The sequence below is a fragment of the Salvelinus sp. IW2-2015 genome, linkage group LG1 (genome assembly GCF_002910315.2).
Source record: "Salvelinus sp. IW2-2015 linkage group LG1, ASM291031v2, whole genome shotgun sequence".
Lineage (NCBI taxonomy): Eukaryota > Metazoa > Chordata > Actinopteri > Salmoniformes > Salmonidae > Salvelinus > Salvelinus sp. IW2-2015.
In genome coordinates this window covers 19,104,192-19,128,932 of record NC_036838.1, presented here as the reverse complement: position 1 = coordinate 19,128,932, position 24,741 = coordinate 19,104,192, and the positions used below count along the sequence as shown (strand labels likewise).

The following is a 24,741-nucleotide window of genomic DNA, read 5'->3' as shown; positions in this document are numbered from 1 at the left end:
TAGGAAGCCGATTCTAGATTTAATTTTGGATTGGAGATGCATAATGTGAGTCTGGAAGGAGAGTTTACAGTCTAACCAGACACCTAGGTATTTGTAGTTGTCCACATATCAGAACAAGTCAGAACCGTCCAGAGTAGTGATGCTAGACAGGCGGGCAGGTGCGGGCAGCGATCGGTTGAAGAGCATGCATTTAGTTTTACTTGCATTTAAGAGCAGTTGGAGGCCACGGAAGGAGTGTTGTATGGCATTGAAGCTCGTCTGGAGGGTTGTTAACACAGTGTCCAAAGAAGGGCCAGAAGTATACAAAATGGTGTCGTCTGCATAGAGGTGGATCAGAGAATCACCAGCGACAAGAGCGACATCATTGATGTATACAGAGAAAAGAGTCGACCAGAGAATTGAACCCTGTGACACACCCATAGAGACTGCCAGAGGTCCGGACAACAGGCCCTCCGATTTGACACACTGAACTCTGTCTGAGAAGTATTTGGTGAACCAGGAGAGGCAGTCATTTGAGAAAACAAGGCTGTTGAGTCTGCTGATAAGAATGCTGTGATTGACAGAGTCAAAAGCCTTGGCCAGGTCGATGAATACGTCTGCACAGTATGGTCTTTTATCGATGGCAGTTATGATGTCGTTTAGGACCTTGAGCGTGGCTGAGGTGCACCCATGACCAGCTCAGAAACCAGATTGCATAGCGGAGAAGGTACATTGGGATTCAAAATGGTCGGTGATCTGTTTGTTAACTTGGCTTTCGAAGACCTTAGAAAGGCAGGGTAGGATAGATATGGGTCTGTAACAGTTTGGGTCTAGGGTGTCTCCCCCTTTGAAGAGGGGGATGACCGCGGCAGCTTTCCGATCTGTGGGGATCTCAGACGATAAGAAAGAGAGGTTGAACAGGCTAGTAATAGGGGTTGCAACAATTGCGGCAGATAATTTTAGAAAGAGAGGGTCCAGATTGTCTATCCCAGCTGATTTGTAGGGGTCCAGATTTTGCAGCTCTTTCAGAACATCAGCTATCTGGATTTGGGTGAAGGAGAAATGGGGGAGGCTTGAGCAAGTTGCTGGGGGGGGTGCAGAGCTATTGACCGGAGTAGGGGTAGTCAGGTGGAAAGCATGGCCAGCCATAGAAAAATACTTATTGAAATTCTCAATTATCGTGGATTTATCGGTGGTGACAGTATTTCCTAGCCTCAGTGCAGTGGGCAGCTGGGAGGAGGTGCTCTTATTCTCCATGGACTTTACATTGTCCCAGAGTTTGTGCTACAGGATGCAAATTTCTGTTTGAATAAGCTAGCCTTTGCTTTCCTAACTGCCTGTGTATATTGGTTCCTAACTTCACTGAAAAGTTGCATATCGCAGGGGCTATTCGATGCTAATGCAGAACGACACAGGATGTTTTTGTGCTGGTCAGGGGCAGTCAGGTCTTGAGTGAACCAAGGGCTATATCTGATCCTGGTTAATTTTGTTTTGAATGGGGCATGCTTATTTAAGATGGTGAGGAAAGCACTTTTAAAGAATAACCAGCCATCCTCTACTGAAGGAATGAGGTCAATATCCTTCCAGGATACCCGGGCCAGGTCGATTAGAAAGGCCTGCTCGCTGAAGTGTTTTAGGGAGCGTTTGACCGTGATGAGGGGTGGTCGTTTGACCGCGGACGCATTACGGACGCAGGCAATGAGGCGGTGATCGCTGAGATCCTGGTTGTATACAGCAGAGGTGTATTTAGAGGGCAGGTTGGTCAGGATGATATCTATGAGGGTGCCCGTGTTTACGGATTTGGGGTTGTACCTGGTAGGTTCCATGATCATTTGGGAGAGATTGAGGGCATCTAGCTTAGATTGTGGGACGGCCGGGGTGTTAAGCACGTCCCAGTTTTGGTTACCTAACAGTGCAAACTCTGATAATAAATGGGGGGCAATTAATTCACATATGGTGTCCAGGGCACAGCTGGGGTCTGTAACAAACGGCAACAGTGAGAGACTTATTTCTGGAGAGGTGGATTTTTAAAAGTAGAAGCTCGAACTGTTTGGGCACAGACCTGGATAGCGTGACAGAACTCTGCAGGCTGTCTCTGCAGTAGATTGCAACTCCACCCCCTTTGGCAGTTCTATCTTGGCGGAGAATGTTGTAGTTGGGGATGGACATTTCTGAATTTTTGGTGGCCTTCCTAAGCCGTTTTGGCAGTTCCTGTATACTATACAGTGTACAACAAAGAATATTGGCGGAATTCAATACACAATCCGATATCATACAAAACCAACCCAGCATAGAACACTCATCAAATATTTAGAAATGTTTTAGTCAATTTAAAATGTGAAAAACGGTTATTCTCGATGACGACAACCATCAGAAATGTGTTGACTAATCAGGTTAGCTTTCAAAATAATGGAATTATGACTTGCATTGAATCAAATAAAAATAGAATCCTGCCTAACTGACACTTGTGGGATTATGACAGAATTAAGGCCACGTATCCATATCCCAATGCCATAAATCATAAGACAACCCTTCATACTATTGTCCATCTTATTCTATAGCCCCTGTTGACCTACTGTTACAATGTCCCAAATGCTTGATCATTCCCCAAAAGTTTGGTGACAAATGTTTCCCTAATGGTTCATCTCTTCCCAGGGTATCTAAGGGCCACTTCCCAATACGGTTTAAGTCCAAAATTCTCCTTAAGTGCTGTAGGAAAAAGGAACGATGGCATTTGGCACGACATTGACTAACTGTTGTTGTGCAATTTACTTACAGAGAAATCAAATTTGTGCAAGAGAAGCCATGTCTGTTTTTGAGACATCCCCAGAAAGCTGTCAGAAGGTTAATGGCAGTCTTTTTAGTAGTTGTAACTATCACTATGGTGGAGTGAGTGAGTGAGTGAGTAGGTGAGTGAGTGAGTGAGTGAGTGAGTGAGTGAGTGAGTGAGTGAGTGAGTGAGTGAGTGAGTGAGTGAGTGAGTGAGTGAGTGAAAGAAAAGAGAGAAGAAAGTGTGTATGCAGTAAAAGAGAGAGAAATCAAACAAGTCAGAATAGAGACTTGACTGTGAACAAAATCTCTGCGTTTGAATGATCCGTTATAGTCAGGAATTTCTCAAAGAAAAAATATATAATAACAAGACAAGTAGGCCTACAAAAAAATGACATGCATTGTAAATAAACTTGTGTAGATCCTATGAGCCCAGCCAAAATAATGAAAAAATATAGACCCATATCTTGGAAACCAGAGCTGTGGCGGAAAGAAACCATGCATAAATATGCAAAGTAAATCAGCCCATTGCAACTCCTTCGAAACAGGCTTAGTGGCGAGGGACCACACTTTTGAGAACAATTTATGCTGAGGCACAATCTCTTTCTCTCCGCTCCTCTTTCGAGCAAAAATGGAGTGACACAAAGTTGACCCTGATGCTTTGACATGTTCTTTGCTACATCTAAGCACTTAAGTGTTTGAAAGACGGAGCAGGTTTTGCCACCATTGACCAAAAGCTTGGAAAAGTTTACATTTGGAAGGGGTAAAATCAAGGAGAAGTAAAAAAAATATTGCCTAGGTACTGTGGTATATTCAGACCAGTGTTTGGGTCAGAATGAACCTGTGGAGGGACGTCAGACGACCAGTTGTATGGTGGTAGAAAAATAAATGGGGGTGCTAAAGCTATTTCCATCTCAAGACTATTTTAATTTCCGACCCGTCATTTGAAAGATCAAGACTTCGCTCTCAACAGGAGTACGCATTGCCAGCCAGCAGGCCCTTAAGTTATTTCAATATTCACACATCCTGTCTCTGAATTTATTTTCTGATCTGTAATATAGAGCTTTCACAGGCCATCATATGAAACATATATACATTTCAACAAGTGGAATATATCAGTAATATAGAGAATATATTTATCATGAGGTAACGTGGCTAAGATATCCAACTACATACATACATACATACATACATATAGTGAGGACTGGCATAAAACAATATAATCACTTTTCAATCGCCCCCTGGGCAAGAGGAACCAGTCCAGAGGTTAAACAAGGACATGATGTACAGATATATGAACACAATGGGCATTTCTCAATATGCATACTACCGTGCTGCACACTCTCATGCTCCGAGTGCATTCTCCGACCCATGTTCTCTTGAGTACATTCTTATGAGGACGAGAGTGTGGAGAATGCATAAAACAATACATTTGAGAAGCACTCGCACTCCCTCTACTGTACTACCTCACAATTCACCTCCCCATTCACTGAACCTTCTTCCAGCCAGGACAATGGCAACAATAGACGAAACAAGATATACACAAAGCAAACGTTTTACTTTATAATTATCAGCTAGATCTGTGAATCGTAATAATCTAGCTAGCCAACTAGTTAAACAGGCAAAAATGACATACAACTAATGTTATGCAAGGTAGATGTACAATTGAAGTTGGAAGTTTACATACACTTACGTTGGAGTCATTAAAACTCGTTTTTCAACCACTCCACAAATTTTTTGTTAACAAACTATAGTTTTGGCAAGTCGATTAGGACATCTACTTTGTGCATGACACAAGTCATTTTCCCAACAATTGTTTACAGACAGATTATTTCACTTATAATTCACTGTATCACAATTCCGGTGGGTCAGAAGTTTACATACACTAAGTTGACTGGGCCTTTAAACAGTTTGGAAAATTCCAATTTGAGTCAATTTGAGGTGTACCTATGGATGTATTTCAAGGCCTACCTTCAAACTCAGTGCCTCTTTGCTTGACATAATGGGAAAATCAAAAGAAATCAGCCAATACCTCAGAAAATAAATTGTAGACCTCCACAAGTCTGGTTCATCCTTGGGAGCAATTTCCAAACACCTGAAGGTACCACGTTCATCTGAGCAAACAATAGTACGAAAGTATAAACACCATGGGACCACGCAGCCGTCATACCGCTCAGGAAGGAGACGCGTTCTGTCTCCTAGAGATGAACGTACTTTGGTGCGAAAAGTGCAAATCAATCCCAGAACAACAGCAAAAGACCTTGTGAAGATGCTGGAGGAAACAGGTACAGAGGTATCTATATCCACAGTAAAACAAGTCCTATATTGACATAACCTGAAAGGCCGCTCAGCAAGGAAGAAGCCACTGCTCCAAAACCGCCATAAAAAAGCCAGACTACAGGTTTGGCTATTGTACTTTTTGGAGAAATGTCCTCTGGTCTGATGAAACAAAAATAGAACTGTATAAATATATAAAATTAAAGTAAATAAATATATATATAAACTATATAAATAGAAATAGAAACTTAAGGACAACAAAGTCAAGATATTGGAGTGGCCATCACAAAGCCCTGACCTCAATCCCATAGAAAATTTGTGGGCAGAACTGAAAAAGCATGTGCGAGCAAGGAGGCCTACAAACCTGACTCAGTCACACCAGCTCTGTCAGGAAGAATGGGCCAAAATTCACCCAACGTATTGTGGGAAGCTTGTGGAAGGCTTCCCGAAACGTTTGACCCAAGTTAAACAATTTAAAGGCAATGCTACCAAATACTAATTGAGTGTATGTAAACTTCTGACCCACTGGGAATGTGATGAAATAAATAAAAGCTGGAATAAATCATTCTCTCTACTATTATTCTGACATTTCACATTCTTAAAATAAAGTGGTGATCCTAACTGACCTAAAACAGGGCATTGTTACTAGGATTAAATGTCAGGAATTGTGAAAAACTGAGTTTAAATGTATTTGGCTAAGGTGTATGTAAACTTCCGACTTCAACTGTACATATTTCATTGGTAGCTACCAATTCTTCATGGCTAGCTAGCTAGCCAGTTCGCCCTATTGACTTACTATGCACTTACCCATTCACTGAACCATCTTCCAGTCAGGTCAACAATGGCAATAGCAACGAAACAAGATATACACAAAGCAACCGTTTTACTTCATAACTATCAGCTAGCATAATAATGTAGCTAACCAGATATTTTAACATGCAAAAATGACCTAAAACTAATATTATGTGAGATAGATTCTTAATGGGTTGCTAGCTAACAATTCTTTGTGGCTATCTGGCTAGCTAACAGTACTAGTTGCTAGCCAGTTAGCCCTATTGACCTATTATGGGCTTGCGGTATGTAGGCAGATAAACATGCCAAAATGAACACCGCCTGTATTTATTAACGTATCAAAATAAAATATTATAGTCAGGCAACATATGAGATGTGAATAAGCAACATTTCATTCTGAATAGAAGTGTATTTTCTCTTGCTTCAGCTCAAATAATGGCCACCATTGATTTCAATACATTTTGTGTCATATTTTACATGTTTGTAAAAGATTTCTTTGCATACTTTCCGTTGAAGCTTGCATTGATGCATGCTTCAACATAAGTACAAATGGAGTACACATTCCAGAAGTGCCCTCTGTGCTTCGTTTCACATACTTTGATTTGAACTCATACTCTGACCCTCCCGTGCTCGGAGCACGGTAGTATGCATTTTGAGAAACACCCAATGACTCCAGATGCCGAGGCTGAGACCTCAACCGTCCAGAGACGCCAACTTATTACCGTCTCCCTTGTTTTGCTAAACTCATCCAAAAGCTTTCAGAAATGCCCTGAGAAGAAATCAAACATGAATAGACTTCCTGTGCCTTTCACTTGTTTTGGATATTAACCGGCTGTCCCACTTTCTTCAATGTTTGTATAGTGTCATTGTACACATGGAAATATACATTGGCCAGAGAGTGGACAAAGTAAAGTACTGCCATTGCAACCCAAGTGGCCAATTTGTTTCCGTTTTGGACCACAAAAGATGTGAGAATGAAACACTCATTGCATGCGTGGCTAGTGAGGCATAGGAAAAAAAGGTGAACATCGATCGCTCTTTCTGTCTGTTGAGAAGCCCACAAACTCTTGCTTTTTCCAACGTTTAACCGTGACCGTTCCTTGACCCCTGCATAAAAAAAGAAGCTAAGGGGCCAGTGAGGGGTTGGCAACCACGGAAGCAGTTCCAACAGTTCTCGCTCCAAAGGTCATGCTCCATTTGACCCTTGTTAAGCTGTACAGTTGTTACATCACAGCATGGCGGTGGTCAACCAGGAGGGAATCCGCTACCTGCAGTGTGTGTGTGTGTGTGTGTGTGTGTGTGTGTGTGTGTGTGTGTGTGTGTGTGTGTGTGTGCGCATGTGCACCCCAACGGCTTCAGTGTGTGTCTCTTCAGGTATTTGCTGCAACTGAAAATGGTCCAAACAATGTCTCTAAACCCAAGAACCCAAGACCCCCACCCCCACCCAAACCCATCTCTCAGATGCGCAGCTTGTGGAGTCCTGGCGGGGTGGTAGTGGTGGTGGTGGAGGAGGCGGGCAGGGCGGGCCGGGGCTCGATGTCCCTCGTCTTCATGAAACCCAGCAGCTGCTCAGGGATTTCTGCCAACACGTCCTTGGCCAGCCGTGCCATGCTCAGCACCTGGTTGCCCTGGCGGTCTATGTAGTCCCGGAAAGGCACAAACTGGACTATGTCTCGCTCGGCAATGCGCCCCTTAGAGGACACTCTGACCTCGTCACCGTCCAGTTCCTCCATCGCTATGGAGCGGAAACAGACAGAGGCAGAGGTAGAGAAATGGGGTAGAGGCAGGGAAAGAGAGGGAGTTAGAGACAGAGTTAGAGTCATAGACAGAGACAGAGACTGAGAGAGTCAGACAGAGAGTCAGAGTCAGGGACAGAGACAGAGATGACGTCACGTAAATCCATTATTAGACAGAATGTTGTTTGTGTTATTAATGTGTGTTGGATTTGTGATAAATATGGCACCCGACCAGTGGAGGCTGCTGAGGGGAGAATGGCTCATAATAATGGCTGGAACGGATCAATTGGAATGGCATCAAACAGCTGGAAACCATATGTTTGATGTTTTTGAAACCATTCCGCTGATTCCGCTCCAGTCATTACCATGAGCCCATTCTCCCCAATTAAGATGCCACCAGCCTCCTGTGTCACTTTGTTTGCCAAAAGCGCAACTAATAATATAATAGTAGGTCAAAGACATAATTCTGTACATAAAAGCCCCAGAGCAAACATATTTAAAAAACATCTTCCTGAAACTTCATTCTTACATTATTAGGAGTGATTTTAATATAACCAACGGCATCCATATTAGGAACTATTTTCTGAGAACCGACAACATCCTAATATGGATGCCGTAACAATCTAATAGACTACATCATGAATACTAATATCTATTTTGGTGGTGAGGAGCTGTGGGTCCATCTTATCTGGTGTACTGGGGTAGAGAGGAGCTGGGAGGCAAATGCCTGGCCATGCCTGTGGGACTATACAGTTGGGTTCACACTGATGTCTTTGAGAGAGCATGCCTCAGCCATGGGCAGCAACCCAAAACTCCTCAATACCCACCCACCCTCCCTCATCTCCTCTCCTCCAGGACCAGTGATCTGAAAAGCACTGGATAAATTAAGGCAATGGGCTGGAGACCTATCCAGTGCTTTCACCTATGGCTGTAGGGTATAGCAGTGCAGAGAGGAAGAGAGAGGGGGTGAAGGGACAGCAGGATGGCAGGAAAGTGGGGCAGGTGTCTTGGGTAAACCCAGACATGTGGGGGGCATCCCCTGAGTCACTTTGACTTAACACACACACACACACACACACACACACACACACACACACACACACACACACACACACACACACACACACACGCACGCACACACCGCCTTCTGTTTGCCATGAATGTTACACTACACACAGGAACAAGCGTGCTTACAGAGTACACACACACTCACACACCTTCTGTTTCCCATGAATTTCACACCCATGAATGTGTGTGTGTGTACACGCAGGCGCACGAGTGCTTGGTACACACTGATGATGCACACACGTTCACTCCACACACATATGCACACAAACATCTACAGGCACACAGGTTCATCCAAACAGATGCCCACATGCAGACTTCATGGGAACATGGGAGGCATTTTGGAGAGAGGAACATGGCACGATGGAAGGATTTGAAGAGGGGAAGGATAAGAGAGGAGAGGATGGGAATAGCAGAGGAGAGAGGAGAGGAGATGGGTTGCACTCAAGCATATGTGCGAGAGACAGCCTGTTTGCACAGGCTCCCTGTGGAGAGAAAGAGCTCCCAGTTTCCCTCTGACTGAGCAAGAGGAGGATAAGAGAGCGTAGATGAGTCAAATACCCCCCCACCTATAGACCATTTAAAGTTACGCTGATTCCCCAACCACCACACACTCTGGAGCAATCAGTCAAACCATCACAAACCAATACTCTAGTGATTTAATTTATACACTTTTAAATCGCTCTCTCTCAAACACACACACACACTAGAAACTCACACATAGGCACGAGCATGCATGCACACACATACACACACAACCCCTACGGCAGCTACCCCTGACCCCTCGCACAGCCCTGTGCAGTTTGTAATAGGTCCCAAAGAGACCCCCTTGTCGGTAGGCATGAATAATTTCCCCTTTTCTGCTTCCTTTCCCCAACTACCGGCAGTATCTTTAATTCAAATCACTTAGCCAATTAACTTTTGGAATAGGCATAATGCATAATAAGTGTGCTCCAGTGTTTGCACATTTACTTTGGGAGTCTCTGCTTTGTTTTGCTGCTCTCTTGCTAGCTGAAGAGCTTCAGCTTTCCAGCACAACTCTTTCTCACTATGCCAGGAGTAGTGTACACAGCAGTGGCAGTCGGTGCCGTTTAAGATGAGGGAGGACAGTTTTTGTTGTTGTTGTTGTTGTTGCAGCCACATACAAACAGCATGATCACTTTGCTCATTGTAATTCCCTCTTGCATCTACACGCTCTCCTCCTCTCTCACCTTTTCCCTTCGCTTGTGGACAACACATCAGCTGTCTGTGACCAGGTGAAAAAACTTTTCCAAACCAAACATTCATATCATAACCGCTAACCACTACACACAGCCTACATCATTGTCACCATATTAGCTAGCTAACATCATTGTCAACATAGCTAATAGAACTAACGCATTAGTAAACCCTCTACAGTAATGCAGTATAGTGTACAGTCAGCAAACAGTTTAGCAGTTACACCGGCGGCCCTGGTGGCAATAAATTAATAAAACCAAAAGCTTACATTGATTTGGAAGAGGTACATTGTTGGATAGCCATAGCCCCCCAGCTAACATAGCATCCCTCTCTGTTTGAGTATGCTAAACTAGCTAGCTGCATTTGCTAGCTAAAAATACTACAAAATATAGCTATCTCACTCTATCTCTTTTGCTTCTCCTTCATTTTTTAAGAAATGTATTTGTTCAAAACTGTTCAACTATTCTCTTTCTCTCCGAGTCAACTACTTACCACATTTTATCCACTGCAGTGCTAGCTAGTTGTAGCTTATGCTTTCAGTACTAGATTCATTCTCTGATCCTTTTTTTGAACAGTCCTTTTGACCATAGGGCTCTGGTCAAAAGTAGTACACTATACTCTTAGAAAAAAGGGTCCCAGAAGGGTTCTTTGGCTTTCCCTATAGGCAAACCCTTTTTGGTTCCAGGTAGAATCCTTTTGGTTCCAGGTAGAATTATTTTGGGTTCCATGGAAGACCCTCTGGGGAAAGGGTTCTACATGGAACCCAATAGGGTTCTATCTGGAACCAAAAAGGGTTCTTCAAAGGGTTCTCCTATGGGGACAGCCTAAGAAGATTTTTAGGTTCTAGATAGCACCTTTGGGTAAATAGGGAATAGGGTGCTATCTAGGAAGCATCCACAATCCCGTTCCTTGGTTTTGCCATTGTCGAGTTGTGGCTGATTTACATAGGACCCATTTGCTATATAGTGCTCTTTACTATTGGCCAATATGGGGAATATATAGGGATTGGCCAATATGGGGAATATATAGGGAATAGTGTGCCATTTCAAGATTGTGCAACAGCTGCAATTGCATCATTATCCAAGGATTGACATGAGTATGGTAGGCAGAGAAGGATATCACTCAAACCAAATTCTCTGCTGCTGCATATTGTAACGAAAACAGAATGGTACCACAACAGAAATGGGACTCAAGGTGCACTCCTCGAAAAAATGGGTTCCTCGTTTTTCCCCATAGAAGAACCATATTTGGTTCCAGGTATAACCCCTTTGTGGTGAAAAATGACCTACTTAGAACATTTAAGTGGTGAAAGAGTTTAACATAGATCCTTGTATTAGTGAATGAGTTCCTACAAAAAAATCTATATTTTCAGAAGGTTCTCCTATGGGGACAATTAAATAACCCTTTATGGTTCCAGGTAGCACCTTCTTTTCTAAGAGTAAGTAACATGATAAGGAAGTAAAAAATGCAAACATCTTTTGCATGACTGGATTGTTTTGTGCAGAGTTTACCCACACATGGTATTATTATTCAGCTCTGCCGTTAACCTTCTGAGCTTAAGCTAGGTGACCCAGGTAACAAAGCCTCAGTGGAAGTCTGACATATCAGGTGTGTTAATCAGGCACCATATCTGGAAAAATGGACTGAAACAGGGAGGGAATAGATGGGTTGGTTGACAACGTCACGGAAATTACGCACGTGCATCGATGTAGCTAGAAGCCACGTTTTTATGATTCTGAATGGTCAGATAGAAACAGTGACAAGAAGATACCATGTGGGGAATCGTAGGTGGCTCGTTTCATCTTGTTATTGATACCATGTCTTGTTTTGAGGTGTTTTGACTGATTTCATGTCAATATGTCTCAAATCCGCTAGCTAGCTAACCAACAAATGTAACAATGTTTTTGAGACAAGTGCTCATTGTGCAAATGTATTTATGTTTCAATAAACATTTGAGGACTAAATATAGTTTAAATGTTGTCAACAATCTAAGCCAACCCTGTCTGTTTTGCCCCATAGTTGCGCACATGCCGGTTTTGTTGCTAAACAACCAACCCGTCTGTTGCTAATTTCGTGTTCAATTGCAAAACGTTTTCCATTGCCCTACTCAATATGACCTAGGACTCACTTACTCTGAGTTCCCCTCCACCGAGAGACATGACACAGGAGTCACGACCTGTTACCACATGAGACTAATGCTAAGGATTCTTTGGGAAGGGGGAAGGAATCAACACATTCCTCTTCCTGGAGAGCAACTGATAGTATTTTTTATTGTTTTTAATTTTAAATGTAAATTTATTTTTAGTTATTTTATTCCTTTTTGTTTAAACATTTTTTAATAGTTCTTTTTAGGGTGGATCAGCTTTAATATCGCGGATAGATTGTTACTTCCATCAATGTAATTGTCTGCATCATTTCCAATCCCCCATATATTTTTGGGGTAAAAAAAATTATATGCCGATCTTTAGTGCACTTCACAGACAGTGACACATTGACAGCCTAGCATTGAGAGAAGAACAGAAGCTGGGTCAGCACTATGCAATTTAAAAGCTCCCCCCACCGGACAGACACTTACCATCAAACTCAGCAGGACCCACTCCCACTATGATGATAGACATGGGCAGAGCGGCAGCCTGCGAAGAAAAAACACACACACATGCACGCACAGGAAATGACATCATTATGACGCCCCGTGCCACATTTTGGGACACACACACAAACGTAAGGCCCACCAATGTCAACAACACACATCACTGAGTTGTGATGAACACTCACATTGACCACAGCCTCCTTGGTCTGCACCATGTCTGAGATGACTCCGTCTGTGATCATCAACAGCACAAAGTACTGGGATCCGTCAGTCACATCCTCAGCACACCTGCACGGAGCAACACAGCACAGGTTGAAACTTGATCAAACCAAATCGTATTTGTCACGTGCTCCCTTCCCAAAATAGTAACACAAGAGGAATAAAATACACAAGAATGGCGCTATGTACATGGAGTACCAGTGCAATATGCAGAGGTACGAGGTACTTGAGGTGGATATGTACATGAAGGCAGGGTAAAGTAACTAGGCATCAGGATAGATAATAATAGGATATTTGAGGTAGATATGTACATGAAGGCAGGGTAAAGTAACTAGGCATCAGGATAGATAATAATACGATATTTGAGGTAGATATGTACATGAAGGCAGGGTAAAGTAACTAGGCATCAGGATAGATAATAATACGAGTGAAATAAAGAACAGAGCAGCAGCAGCAAATGATGAGTGTAAAAGTGTGTGAGTGTGCGTGTGTAATATGTATGTGTGTTTGTGTTGTGTGTGTAATGTATGTGAATGTGTGTGGGTTTTTTGTGGGAGTGTCATTGTAGTGTGTGTGTGTGTGTGTGTGTGTGTGTGTGTGTGTGAGTGTGTATATGGTTTGTATATATAGTCTAGTGAGTGTGTGTAGGGTCAGTGCAAGGTAGAGTCATTGCAGATAGTTTGTGTACCATTAATTTACTATTTGGTAGTCTGGCTATTTTATTTAGCAGTCTTATGGCTTGGGGGTAGAAGCTGTCTCGGAGCCTGTTGGTCCGAGAGCCGTACCGTTTTGAACAGTCTATGGCTTGGGGGGCTTTGGCAATTTTTCAGCCTTCCTCTGACACTACCTGATATAGAGGTCCTGGATGGCAGGGAGCTCTGCCCCAGTTATGTACTTAACTGTCCGCACCACCCTGTGTAGCGCATTGCAGTCAAGGGCGGTGCATTTGCCATGCCAAACGGGGATGCAGCCAGTCAAGATGGTCTTGATGGTGCAGTGGTAGAACTCTCAGCCTCCTGAGGGGGACGAGGCGCTGCCGTGCCCTCTTCACGACTGTGCGGATGTTTGTGTACCATGTTAAGTTTATTTGAGCTGTTCTTGTCATAATATGGACTTGGTATTTTACAAAATTTGGCAATTTTCTGTATACCACCCCTAAGTTGTCACAACAGAACTGATTGGCTCAAACGCATTAAGAAGGAAAGAAATTCCACAAATTAACTTTAAACAAGGCACACCTGTTAATTGAAATGCATTCCAGGTGACTACCTCATGAAGCTGGTTGAGAGAATGCCAAGAATGTGCATAGCTGTCATCAAGGCAAAGGGTGGCTACTTTGAAGAATCTCAAATAGAAAATATATTTTGAATTGTTTAACACTTTTTTGGTTATTACATGATTCCATAGGTGTTATTTCATGGTGTAGAAATATAGAAAATACTAAAAAATAAAGAAAAACCCTTGAATGAGTAGGTGTGTATCCATTCCTGTACGGGTCCATCTTTTTTGACTGTGTGCGTGTGTGCGTGTGTGCGTGAAGGCACATGTAGAGGGAGACTTTCTTCTGTCTTCTGAAGTAATATAGCATACACTTACAACTTTCTGAATACCATTACACTAAACTGTGCTCAATTGGCAGACATAATATTCCCAGGAAGTCCGTTATTACCACTACATTACTGACTATTCTGTTGTCTAGACTGATGACATAGATTTGTTGCGTTGTTTAGACTGTTGACATAGAAGTGTGTTCCGTTGTCTAGACTGTTGACATAGACTTGTTCCGTTGTCTAGACTGTTGACATAGAAGTGTGTTGCGTTGTTTAGACTGTTGACATAGAAGTGTGTTCCGTTGTCTAGACTGTTGACATAGACTTGTTCCGTTGTCTAGACTGTTGACATAGAAGTGTGTTGCGTTGTTTGACTGTTGACATAGAAGTTGTAGCTGTCGTGTTTGTGTCTGAGCCGGTTGGTTAGTGCGGCTGCTTGTGGGACAGAGATGGTAGCTAATGGTAAGACTCCGCAGGGCGAAAAAACCCGCTGGCTGACTGTTTGATTGACGGAGACCTGCTGGCTCACTGCCTGATTGGCTCACTCTCACCGTCTGGACGGAGGGGGAAGAGGAAAAGAGTGAAGGGTAAATGGCACCTCTCTCTCTGCCCGGTAATATCCCATCCTCTCTATCTGTCTGTGTCTGTTCTCTCACACTAGTGTGTGAAAGTCTCTCTCCTTCTCTCTCTTACGTCTGTCTGTCTGTCTGTCTGTCTGTCTGTCTGTCTGTCTGTTCTGTCTGTCTGTCTGTCTGTTCTGTCTGTCTGTCTGTCTGTCTGTCTGTCTGTCTGTCTGTCTGTCTGTCTGTCTGTCTGTCTGTCTGTCTGTCTGTCTGTCTGTCTGTCTGTCTGTCTGTCTTTGTCTGTCTGTCTGTCTGTGTTCCTCTCTATCCATCTGTCTGTCTCTCACCATCTCTGTATGTATGCATTTGTCAGTCTCTCTGTCACGTTCCTGACCTGTTTTCTGTTGTTTTGTATGTGTGTGATGGTCAGGGCGTGAGTTTTGGGTGGGCATTCTATGTTGTGTGTTTCTATGTTGGTTTAGGGTTGCCTGGTATGGCTCTTAATTAGAGGCAGGTGTTTTGCGTTCCTCTAATTAGGAGTCATATTTAGGTAGGTTGTTTCACTGTGTTCGTTGTGGGTGGTTGTTACCTGTCTCTGTGTTTGTGTTCTGCACCAGATAGGTCTGTATCGGTTTTGCACGTTTGTTATTTTGTAAGTTGTTTGTAGTGTTCACTTGTTCTTATAATTAAACATGTTGAGCACTGGCTACGCTGCATTTTGGTCCTCTCCTTCACCCCAGGAAGAAAACCTTTACACTCTCTCTCTCTCTCTCTCAAACACACACAGACAAAATAATCTATGAACTTACATTCTACGTAGTATATCAACATTACAAGTGAAATAAAGGACAAGTCAGAAACACATTGGAGAATGGTTGAATCAGCTGACATGCACAGGGAGAAATATTGTGGGCATTTCACTACAATACATGTAGCCCCATTTCTGGAACCAGTGGATGGGAGAGGTGGGTGTTGTTTGAGAACCAAAATATTTCCCCTAGACTCTTGTTTCTAACTCCACTCAAGGTGTGATGTGGTAGTTATTACTCCGGTCTCTGCTGCTGTGAGGAATTATATTAGGTAGAGAAGCCCAGAGAGGGGCTTGATTCACCCCCACATGTGGACACATCCACATGACTGGAGGGCCTTCCTCCTCCTCATCATCACCATCTCTGTCCCACAAGCAGCCACATGAGCTCAGCGCCGGAACGAGGGAGGAGGAGGAGGATGACGAGGCATAACGAGTGGAATGGAGAGAGACTTTTGAGAAAGAGTGAGAGAGAGGACGGTGGAGAGGAGAGACAGAAAGAGAGAAAGAAAGAAAGTGAGAAAGAGAGGAGGGAGAGAGAGAGTAGGAAAGGAGATGAACGGAGATGAGACAAAGCAAGATGAGGGCTAAAGCACAAAAATTAAATAATAGATAATAGACAATAATAGCCAATAATAAAGGAATAAGAGAAAGAAAGAGAGACAGAGACAATATGTGAAAGAGAAAAATTATATTATTCATCTCATTTTCTCAAACAGGTGCTAATCATCAGCTATATCACCATCATCATTATGCTAATATAGCACCATATTGAACGAGAACTCATGAAGTTCTCGCGTCCACAGTCGAGCCACAGCACCCCACTCTATTAAGTTAAGCAAAAGAGATGCCACATTCACTATATTGGCATACTTATATACACTCAGTATACCAAACATTAGGAACACCTTTCTAATATTGAGTTGCACCCCCACCCCAAAAACACACTTCTATGTCAACAGTTTAGACAACGCAACACTTCTACGACAACAGTCTAGAAAACGCAACACTTCTACGACAACAGTCTAGAAAACGCAACACTTCTACGACAACAGTCTAGACAACGCAACACTTCTACGACAACAGTCTAGACAACGCAACACTTCTACGACAACAGTCTAGACAACGCAACACTTCTACGACAACAGTGTAGAAAACGCAACACTTCTATGACAACAGTCTAGACAACGCAACACTTCTATGACAACAGTCTAGACAACGCAACACTTCTATGACAACAGTCTAGAAAATGCAACACTTCTATGACAACAGTCTAGACCACGCAGCACTTTCATGACACCAGTCTAGACAACGCAACACTTTCATGACAACAGTCTAGACCACGCAACACTTTTATGACAGGTGACATCAATAAGAGATCATAGCTTTCACCTGGATTCACCTTGTCAGTCTATGTCATGGAAAGAGCAGGTGTTCTTAATGTTTGGTACACACAAAATAAACAGGAAGTACATAACAGGGCCATTAGAGAATGTGTTTCATGAAATACATACAACATTTTCGGGGATTTAGTTTGAGAAATTGTGTATTTTTACTAAGGTGGGAGGTATGAGACTGTAGTTGGGTGAAAATCCCCATCGACTGACAATGAGTGGTCACCATTATGTAGTTGAATGAAAATTCTGTTTAAACTGCATTCATCAATCTGACTCCATTATTACTGTTTGTGAATAAATGCAGGCCCTGGGCACCCCTGTGTCGCTCCCTCTTTGAATTGACCGCTGTCCGACAAACATTATAACACAGTTCCCCTGTCACAATAAATCCATAGCACTTACAAACCAAACACGACAATTCAATTAACAGTAACATTCATTTAGACGATTAAAGTGTTCATCAGTTTTCACACCTCTTCTAGTGTAAGTGACCCCAGGACTTTGCTGGGAACTTCTCGTCTCAGAGGATACGGTGTGTTTCTCCTGTGAGATGCAAATATACAGTCATCCATCAGAACAGTTTCATAAAACGTGATTGAGTCATCACGCTGGGTCTCGGCACCTGCAAGTCGCTAGTCGCGAGTTTCACCTTCTCTCATTTTTCCACGACAAGACCTTAAGCTGCCCATTTAGGGAGAGTCTTTCCTCCTACCTGGAGAAAACCAAGATCACAAGATCTTCCATAATTCATATTCTATGCTCTGCTTATTTCTATGGAAAGTATCCAGGGACACCTTTATAACACCGGAATACCAGTAAAACACTCACACAATGGCACATCTACTATTCCTTTCTAATACTACACCTATTAAACCATATAATTAATTATATGTATATGAACTACACGGCCTTCTCTAGTACTACAGTGTCCTATACAACATTCAGCAACACAACTCCTGACAAGTTGTAATGGTCCCAAGGCCCCAGCTAAGCCAATTATTAAGAGTTTTGCAGAAATAGAGCACACGGAGGCAGTGGAGAGCAGCTAAGCTAGGTCGTCTGCCTGTCAGAGTGAGAAGGAGTGCGATAGAGACAGAGACTGACAGCTCAGGGGAGAACATGTCAAAGTAACTCATGGGGGCTAGGGCAGCCTAATATGGTGGAATACTGCAGAGGAGAGGTGTGTGTGTGTGTGTGTGTGTGTGTGTGTGTGTGTGTGTGTGTGTGTGTGTGGTGTGTGTGTGTGTGTGTGGTGGTTGTGTGTGTGTGTGTGTGTGTGTGTGTGTGTGTGTGGTGTGTGTGTGTGTGTGACGATTTATTTATTTTTTAAATAAGAAAAAAACCTACTAATAATTAAGGAGCAACAATAAAATAACAGTAGCGAGGCTATATACAGGAGGTACCGGTACAGAGTCAATGTGCGGGGGCACTGGTTAGTCTAGGTAATTGAGGTAATATGTACATGTAGGTAGAGGTAAAGTGACTATACATGGATAATAAACAGAGAGTAGCTGCAGCGTACAAAAAGGGATGGCAGGAAGCTTGGCCTCAGTGAATGTACTGGGCTGTACGCACTACCCTCTGTAGTGCCTTGCGGTCGGAGGCCGAGCAGTTGCCAAACCAGGCGGTGATGCAACCAGTCAGGATGCTCTCGATGGTGCAGCTGTAGAACTTCTTGAGGATCTGAGGACCCATGACAAATATTTTTAGTCTCCCGAGGGGGAATAGGTGTTGTCATGCCCTCTTCACGACTGTCTTGGTGTGTTTGGACCATGATAGTTTGTTGGTGAAGGAACTTGAAGCTCTCAACCTGCTCCACTACAGCCCCGTCGATGAGAATGGGGGCGTGCTCGGTCCTCCTTTCCCTGTAGTCCACAATTATCCTTTATCTTGATCATGTTGGGGGAGAGGTTGTTCTCCTGGCACCACACTGCCAGGTCTCTGACCTCCTCCCTATAGGCTGTCTCATTGTTGTCGGTGATCCTTGAGATATTTCTTCAACTTGATTGGAGTCCACCTGTGGTAAATTCAATTGATTGGACATGATTTGGAAAGGCACACACCTGTCATTTTAAGGTCCCACAGTTGACAGTGCATGTCAGAGCAAAAACCAAGCCATGAGGTCAAACTAACTGTCCGTAGAGCCTCGAGACAGGATTGTGTCGAGGCACAGATCTGGGGGGAACAGTACCAAAACATTTCTGCAGCATTGAAGGTCCCCAAGAACACAGTAGCCTCCATCATTCTTAAATGGAAGAAGTTTGGAACCACCAAGACTTTTCCTAGAGCTGGCCGGCCCAGCCGAACTGAGAAATTGGGGGAGAAGGGCCTTGGTCAGGGAGGTGACCAAGAACCCGATGGTCACTCTGATAGAGCTCCAGAGTTCATCTGTGGAGAGGGGAGAACCTTCCAGAAGGACACCCATCTCTGCAACACTCCACCAATCAGGCCTTTATGGTAGTATGGCCAGACGGATGCCACTCCTCAGTAATAGGCACATGACAGCCCGCTTGGACTCTCAGACCATGAGAAACAAGATTCTCTGCTCCAGAGTGCTCAGAACCTCAGCCTGGGGTGAAGGTTCACCTTCCAACAGGACAATGACTCTAAGCACACAGCCAAGACAATGCAGGAGTGGCTAGGGGGACAAGTCTCTGAATGTCCTTGAGTGGCCCAGCCAGAGTCCAGACTTGAACCCGATCGAACAGCTCAGGAGAGACCTGAAAATAGCTGTGCAGCGACACTCCCCATCCAACCTGACAAAGCTTGAGAGGATCTGCAGAGGAGAATGGGAGAAACTCCCCAAATACAGGTGTGCCAAGCTTCTAGCGTCATACCCAAGAAGACTCGAGGCTGTAATCGATAACAAAGGTGCTTCAACAAATTACTGATTAAAGGGTCTTAATACTTATGTAAATGTCATATTTGTCGTTTTTTTTATACATTTGCTAAAATAAAATAAAACAGTTTTTGCTTTGTCATTATGGGGTAGTGTGTGTAGATTGATGAGGGGGAAAAACGATCTAATACATTTTATAATAAGACTGTAACGTAACAAAATGTGGAAAAAAATCAAGGGGTCTGAATACTTTATTAATGCATGGGTGTGCGTGTGTGTGTGCGTGTGCGTGTGCGTGTGCGTGTGTGCGCGTGTGTGTATGTGTGTGTGTGTGTGTGCTGTCATTCTCTCACCGTGCCACCTGGTTGATGACAGGAGCGAAGTTGGTGGGCCCGTAGAGCTGAACAGTTCGGAGACTCTGGAAGTAGGCCTCCAACACTCCCTCGATACCCACACAGTTTGGGTTCTCACTGTTGGAGTTCTGTGGGAAACCATGGACAAGAGAGACGGAGAGAGGGAGAGACAAAGCTCAGATGCATCGAATACTAATGCATCGGAGAGGAAATTAAGGAAGGAAATTGTTTGTGAAGTCAACGTCCATTTGTCCTCCAAGAGTTGCTAAGTATTTTATTTTCACATTTTCTGGGTAAATCAATCAAGACATGAGAACAAAAATAATCCATCAAACATTCTGACTGTTCCCAAAAGTACATTTATTGAGTACGGACCAGCAACACAATTGTTTAACTCTGTTACATTTTGGTTGACAGACCTGTTCTGAGCGCAATCTTTAATTGTGACATACACAGACACTGTTTTAATGGTGGAGGTTCGTGAAACATTATCTGTCTCCTGTCTGTACATTCAGCGTCAAAACTCTTCCGATGAGAACCCCCATTGGCTCATTAAAGCCACTTCCTATATAGCACACGTACAGTACCGGTCAAAAGTTTGGACACACCTACTCATTCAAGGGCTTTCTTTATTTTGACTATTTTCTACATTGTAGAATAATAGTGAAGACATCAAAACTATGAAATAACATATATATATATAAAAGATTACCAGATCTTTAAGAGTTTATTCCGAAGACAACAGCTCTATAAACGTTCTTCCTTGGTGCCCCGACTTCCTAGTTAATTACATTTACATAATTAGTTTAATCAGGTAATATTAATTACAGAGAATTGATTTGATAAAATAGCATGTCATATATAATTTCATCCATAGTAAAGACACGACACGTTGATCAATGAGATTACAGCCTACTGTATATTCACTCACTCAAAAAGACAGTGAAAAGTTTGTTCGATTTCCAATGCGTTATCACTTTGCTTTCGACCATCTAAAAGCACAACCAAATGCCAATAGAAAAACAACGTCTGATTTTTGGTTTAGTTGTCACCCAAATGTCTATCCCTGCGCTTTCAACCATTTAAAAGCACAGCAAAGTTGAAATGGGAATACAATGCTTATTTATACAAAATATTCATGTGTTATCACTGTACTGTACTTCATTTAATAGCAGAATGAAATGACCTGGATTGCAGTTGAGATTACATTATAAATACATGGTGCAAGTGATCAATGTCGTTGAATAGTCTGCACAGATTATTACAGCAATTGTGAAGATCTCCACATACCTGCGACGACCTATGCATGCTATCTTGAACATGCCTTTATTTCATATAATTTCATATAAGCAGGGATAGTGAACGTGTCCGATAGATTTTGGTTCATTATATATGAGCTGGGGGTGAACGACTTTGGTGAATAAGCATCGAATGAATTGTTCTGCTCATTTATGAACTGAACGAGAGCGAAGGACGGTATGTGAAGCGCCATCCGATTAATTGTTCTGTTCCTTTTATGAACAGAAGTAAAGGACCTTTGGTGAAACTAGTGATAGTGTATGTGCCGGCGTAAATGTGAACGTATGATTGATTGAATGAGTGTGTCTTAAGTGGTTTACAAATGATCAGCGCTGTGCATTGCGAAAGCCATGTGTTGTTTTCTATAGAGATATACCGTGTATAAAAGTGTGTATTCGTATTTTACATCCATGTAGTTCTGTCCTTTAGTTGTTATTTTGTATCATGTCATGTTTTACGTTTTGTTCGGACCCTAGGAAGAGAAGCTGCTGTCTTAGCAGCAGCTAATGGGGATCCTAATAAAACACTGAATACTAAGAAGAAATGTAAACAGTCGGGGCCAAATATATTGTCACCAAAGTATTTGGTCTCCAAAATTCTTTATTTCACTGTTAATATTACAGAACCTTTGTTTTTGATTCAGAACGTAATATATCCATTTAAATCAGAAAGTAAACAGAAATGGCATTGACAAAATGATTGACACCTTAGACTTAATATTTGGTAGCACAGCCTTTGGTCAAAATAACTGCAATCAAGCGCTTGAGCTTCCTGCACCTCTGTACTGGCAGATTGGCCCACTCCTCTTGTGCAAACTGCTCCAGTTCTCCCAGATTTGAAGGGTGCCTTCTCCCAACTGCTGTTTTCAGATCCCTCCACAAGTTTTCAATGGGATTCAATGCTGGCCAATTTAGAACAGTCCAGCGTTTAGTCTTGAACCATTCCTGGGGTCTTTTTGAAGTGTGTTTGGGGTCATTGTCCTGCTGGAAGACCCATGACCTTTGACGCAGACCCAGCTTTCTGACACCGGGTCCGACGTTACGCTCCAAAATGCCTTGGTAGTTGAAACTGTCAAATCTTTCTCCACCATTAAAATAATCCTTCGCTGCAATCTTCCATCCTGTTTTTGGTGAAAACGGGAACATCAACATCTCTGGAGATGGACTTGTAACCTTGAGATTGTCCATGCTTGGCTACAATCTTGTGTCTGACCTCAGATAATTATCTGGTAATCTTTCTTTTCGCCGTGCTCATTGCAGTACACACAGTGACACAGAACAGGAGAATGAGTCATTTTCTTTATTCAAACTGGTTGAATGAGTGATTTTTATATTGCAGGCTTCTACAACTCACCACAATTGAGTTCAATTCCAAAGTAAAGGAGAATCACCTGCTTGAAATGTAATTATTTCTAACTATTTCTAGAAGGTGCCAATAATATTGTCTGGGCCATTTTAGGAATACTTTGTGGAATAAGCTAACATTTAGCTAACTGTCACGCCCTGACCATAGAGAGCTTTAATTCTCTATGTTGGTTAGGTCGGGGTGTGATTAAGGGTGGGTTATCTAGGTGAATTCTATTTCTATGTTGGCCTAGTATGGTTCCCAATCAGAGGCAGCTGTTTATCGTTGTCTCTGATTGGGGATCATATTTAGGTAGCCATTTCCCCATTGTGCTTTGTGGGATCTTGTCTATGTATAATTGCCTGTGAGCATTATTCTAGATTCACGTTTTGTTTGTTCGTTTTGTTGTTTTGTTCTTTGAAGTTTTCTATTCCAAAATAAAGGATTGAAAAATACCACGCTGCATCTGGGTCTACTCCTTATGACGAACGTGACTGACACACATATGTGGATACCAAAATATTTTTTCATTTCAAAATGTTTCTGGAAGAAATTGTGCTTTTTTCTTTGTGCAAGGGTGCAGATATTTTTTGGCAACGACTGTAGTTACTGTAACCCAAAATGTGGCCATGGATGTGTTAGGCCTACTCAATTTGAGGTTGAATGATACATTTGTTTGTAAGATAGCCTTAACTTTAGGCTATTTACTGTATTACAAAAGTAATATTGAATTGTTTTTGGTTGACAACACAACAAAATATCAACATTTAAAGGAGATGTATGTACTGCTTGGATAGTTTCATCTGAGCCACTGGATTAGTCTGTCCTTAATTCTAGTTTGTCTACAAATGGATAATTGATATGATTTTTGGTTGAGATGGAGAAATGAATCCAACATACAGCTGTATCAATTAATAATTTGTAGACAAAACTAGAATTAAAGTTAGTGGCAAAGATTGAACTATCCAAGAAGAAGATCCTTCTAATGGCGATATTTGGTTGCGTTGCCAACCAAATACAATTCAATATCATTAAATATAATTACATTTGAAATCAGCCAGAGCTTGAAAGCCTAGGCCTATATTGTATTGTCTGTTTTTAGTAGAATTCTGGGTTGGAACAATAACTGTTGATGACTTTGCAAATGCTACTTAAGGCTAAATAGCATCATTGATTATATAGTATATGAGTGATAAGGTATGGTCACATTTCATTTGCTCTGTTAAACCTACCCTTTGGAATGTCTTTGATATCAACAGTTAATCTATTTCGTTTTTTAAGTGGAGATCTCTCAACAATCATTCTCACGATAGCACATTGGTAGCAGGCAATGACAAATATCATAGCTAACAGGGCTGGGCTTGGTTAAAACCCTGGATAGGAGACCAACAGGATAGCTGTGGACAGATCAATTCTCCTGTAGGAGGTGCTGCCCAGCAGATAGCTATTTTTTCTGATAGTGGATATAACGTTGAAGATCTGACATTGTTTTAAAGGTATAAATTCAACATATTTTATGTAAGGTTTGAGAGAAGTAAGCTTTCTGTGCGTATGGAACGTTTCTGGGATCTTTGATTTCAGCTCATGAAACATGGGACCAACACTTTACATGTTGAGTTTATATTTTTGTTCAGTATATATTTCAGTAAAGTTATAGTTCATTTCACATTACTTTTGGATTCTAATAATATTGTAATGCTCACATAAATGTCATGATGATGTTCATGTTCATGTCATTGTCACAAAAAAATTATTCTAATGTAATTGCTAGTAGAATAACGGCAACGTTACAATGCAAATGTCATGGTTACATTTTTTTTTAAATGTCATTTTGGAACTAAACCTCCCTTGCACTGAAGTGCTTTGTAACAATTTTTGCTTAGTTGTTTCTGTGCGCTGGCCCTCAACATCTGCTCTGTAATCAAATTATTCACATAGTACGC

At 42.3% G+C, this 24,741-nt stretch overlaps 1 protein-coding gene across 1 annotated transcript in view; it reads right to left on the bottom strand.

Moving 5' to 3' along the window:
* Positions 1-7,121: 7,121 nt before the first annotated feature.
* Positions 7,122-24,741, bottom strand: part of LOC111961576 (copine-9-like) — a 115,760-nt gene continuing 98,140 nt past the window's right edge. The window contains exons 13-16 of the mRNA XM_070441547.1: positions 20,156-20,283; positions 12,612-12,714; positions 12,412-12,469; positions 7,122-7,552 (exon numbers count right to left, since the gene is read on the bottom strand). Of these exons, the coding sequence (XP_070297648.1) occupies positions 7,275-7,552; positions 12,412-12,469; positions 12,612-12,714; positions 20,156-20,283 (567 nt within the window). The 3' untranslated portion in view covers positions 7,122-7,274. The remainder of the gene's footprint in view (positions 7,553-12,411; positions 12,470-12,611; positions 12,715-20,155; positions 20,284-24,741) is intronic.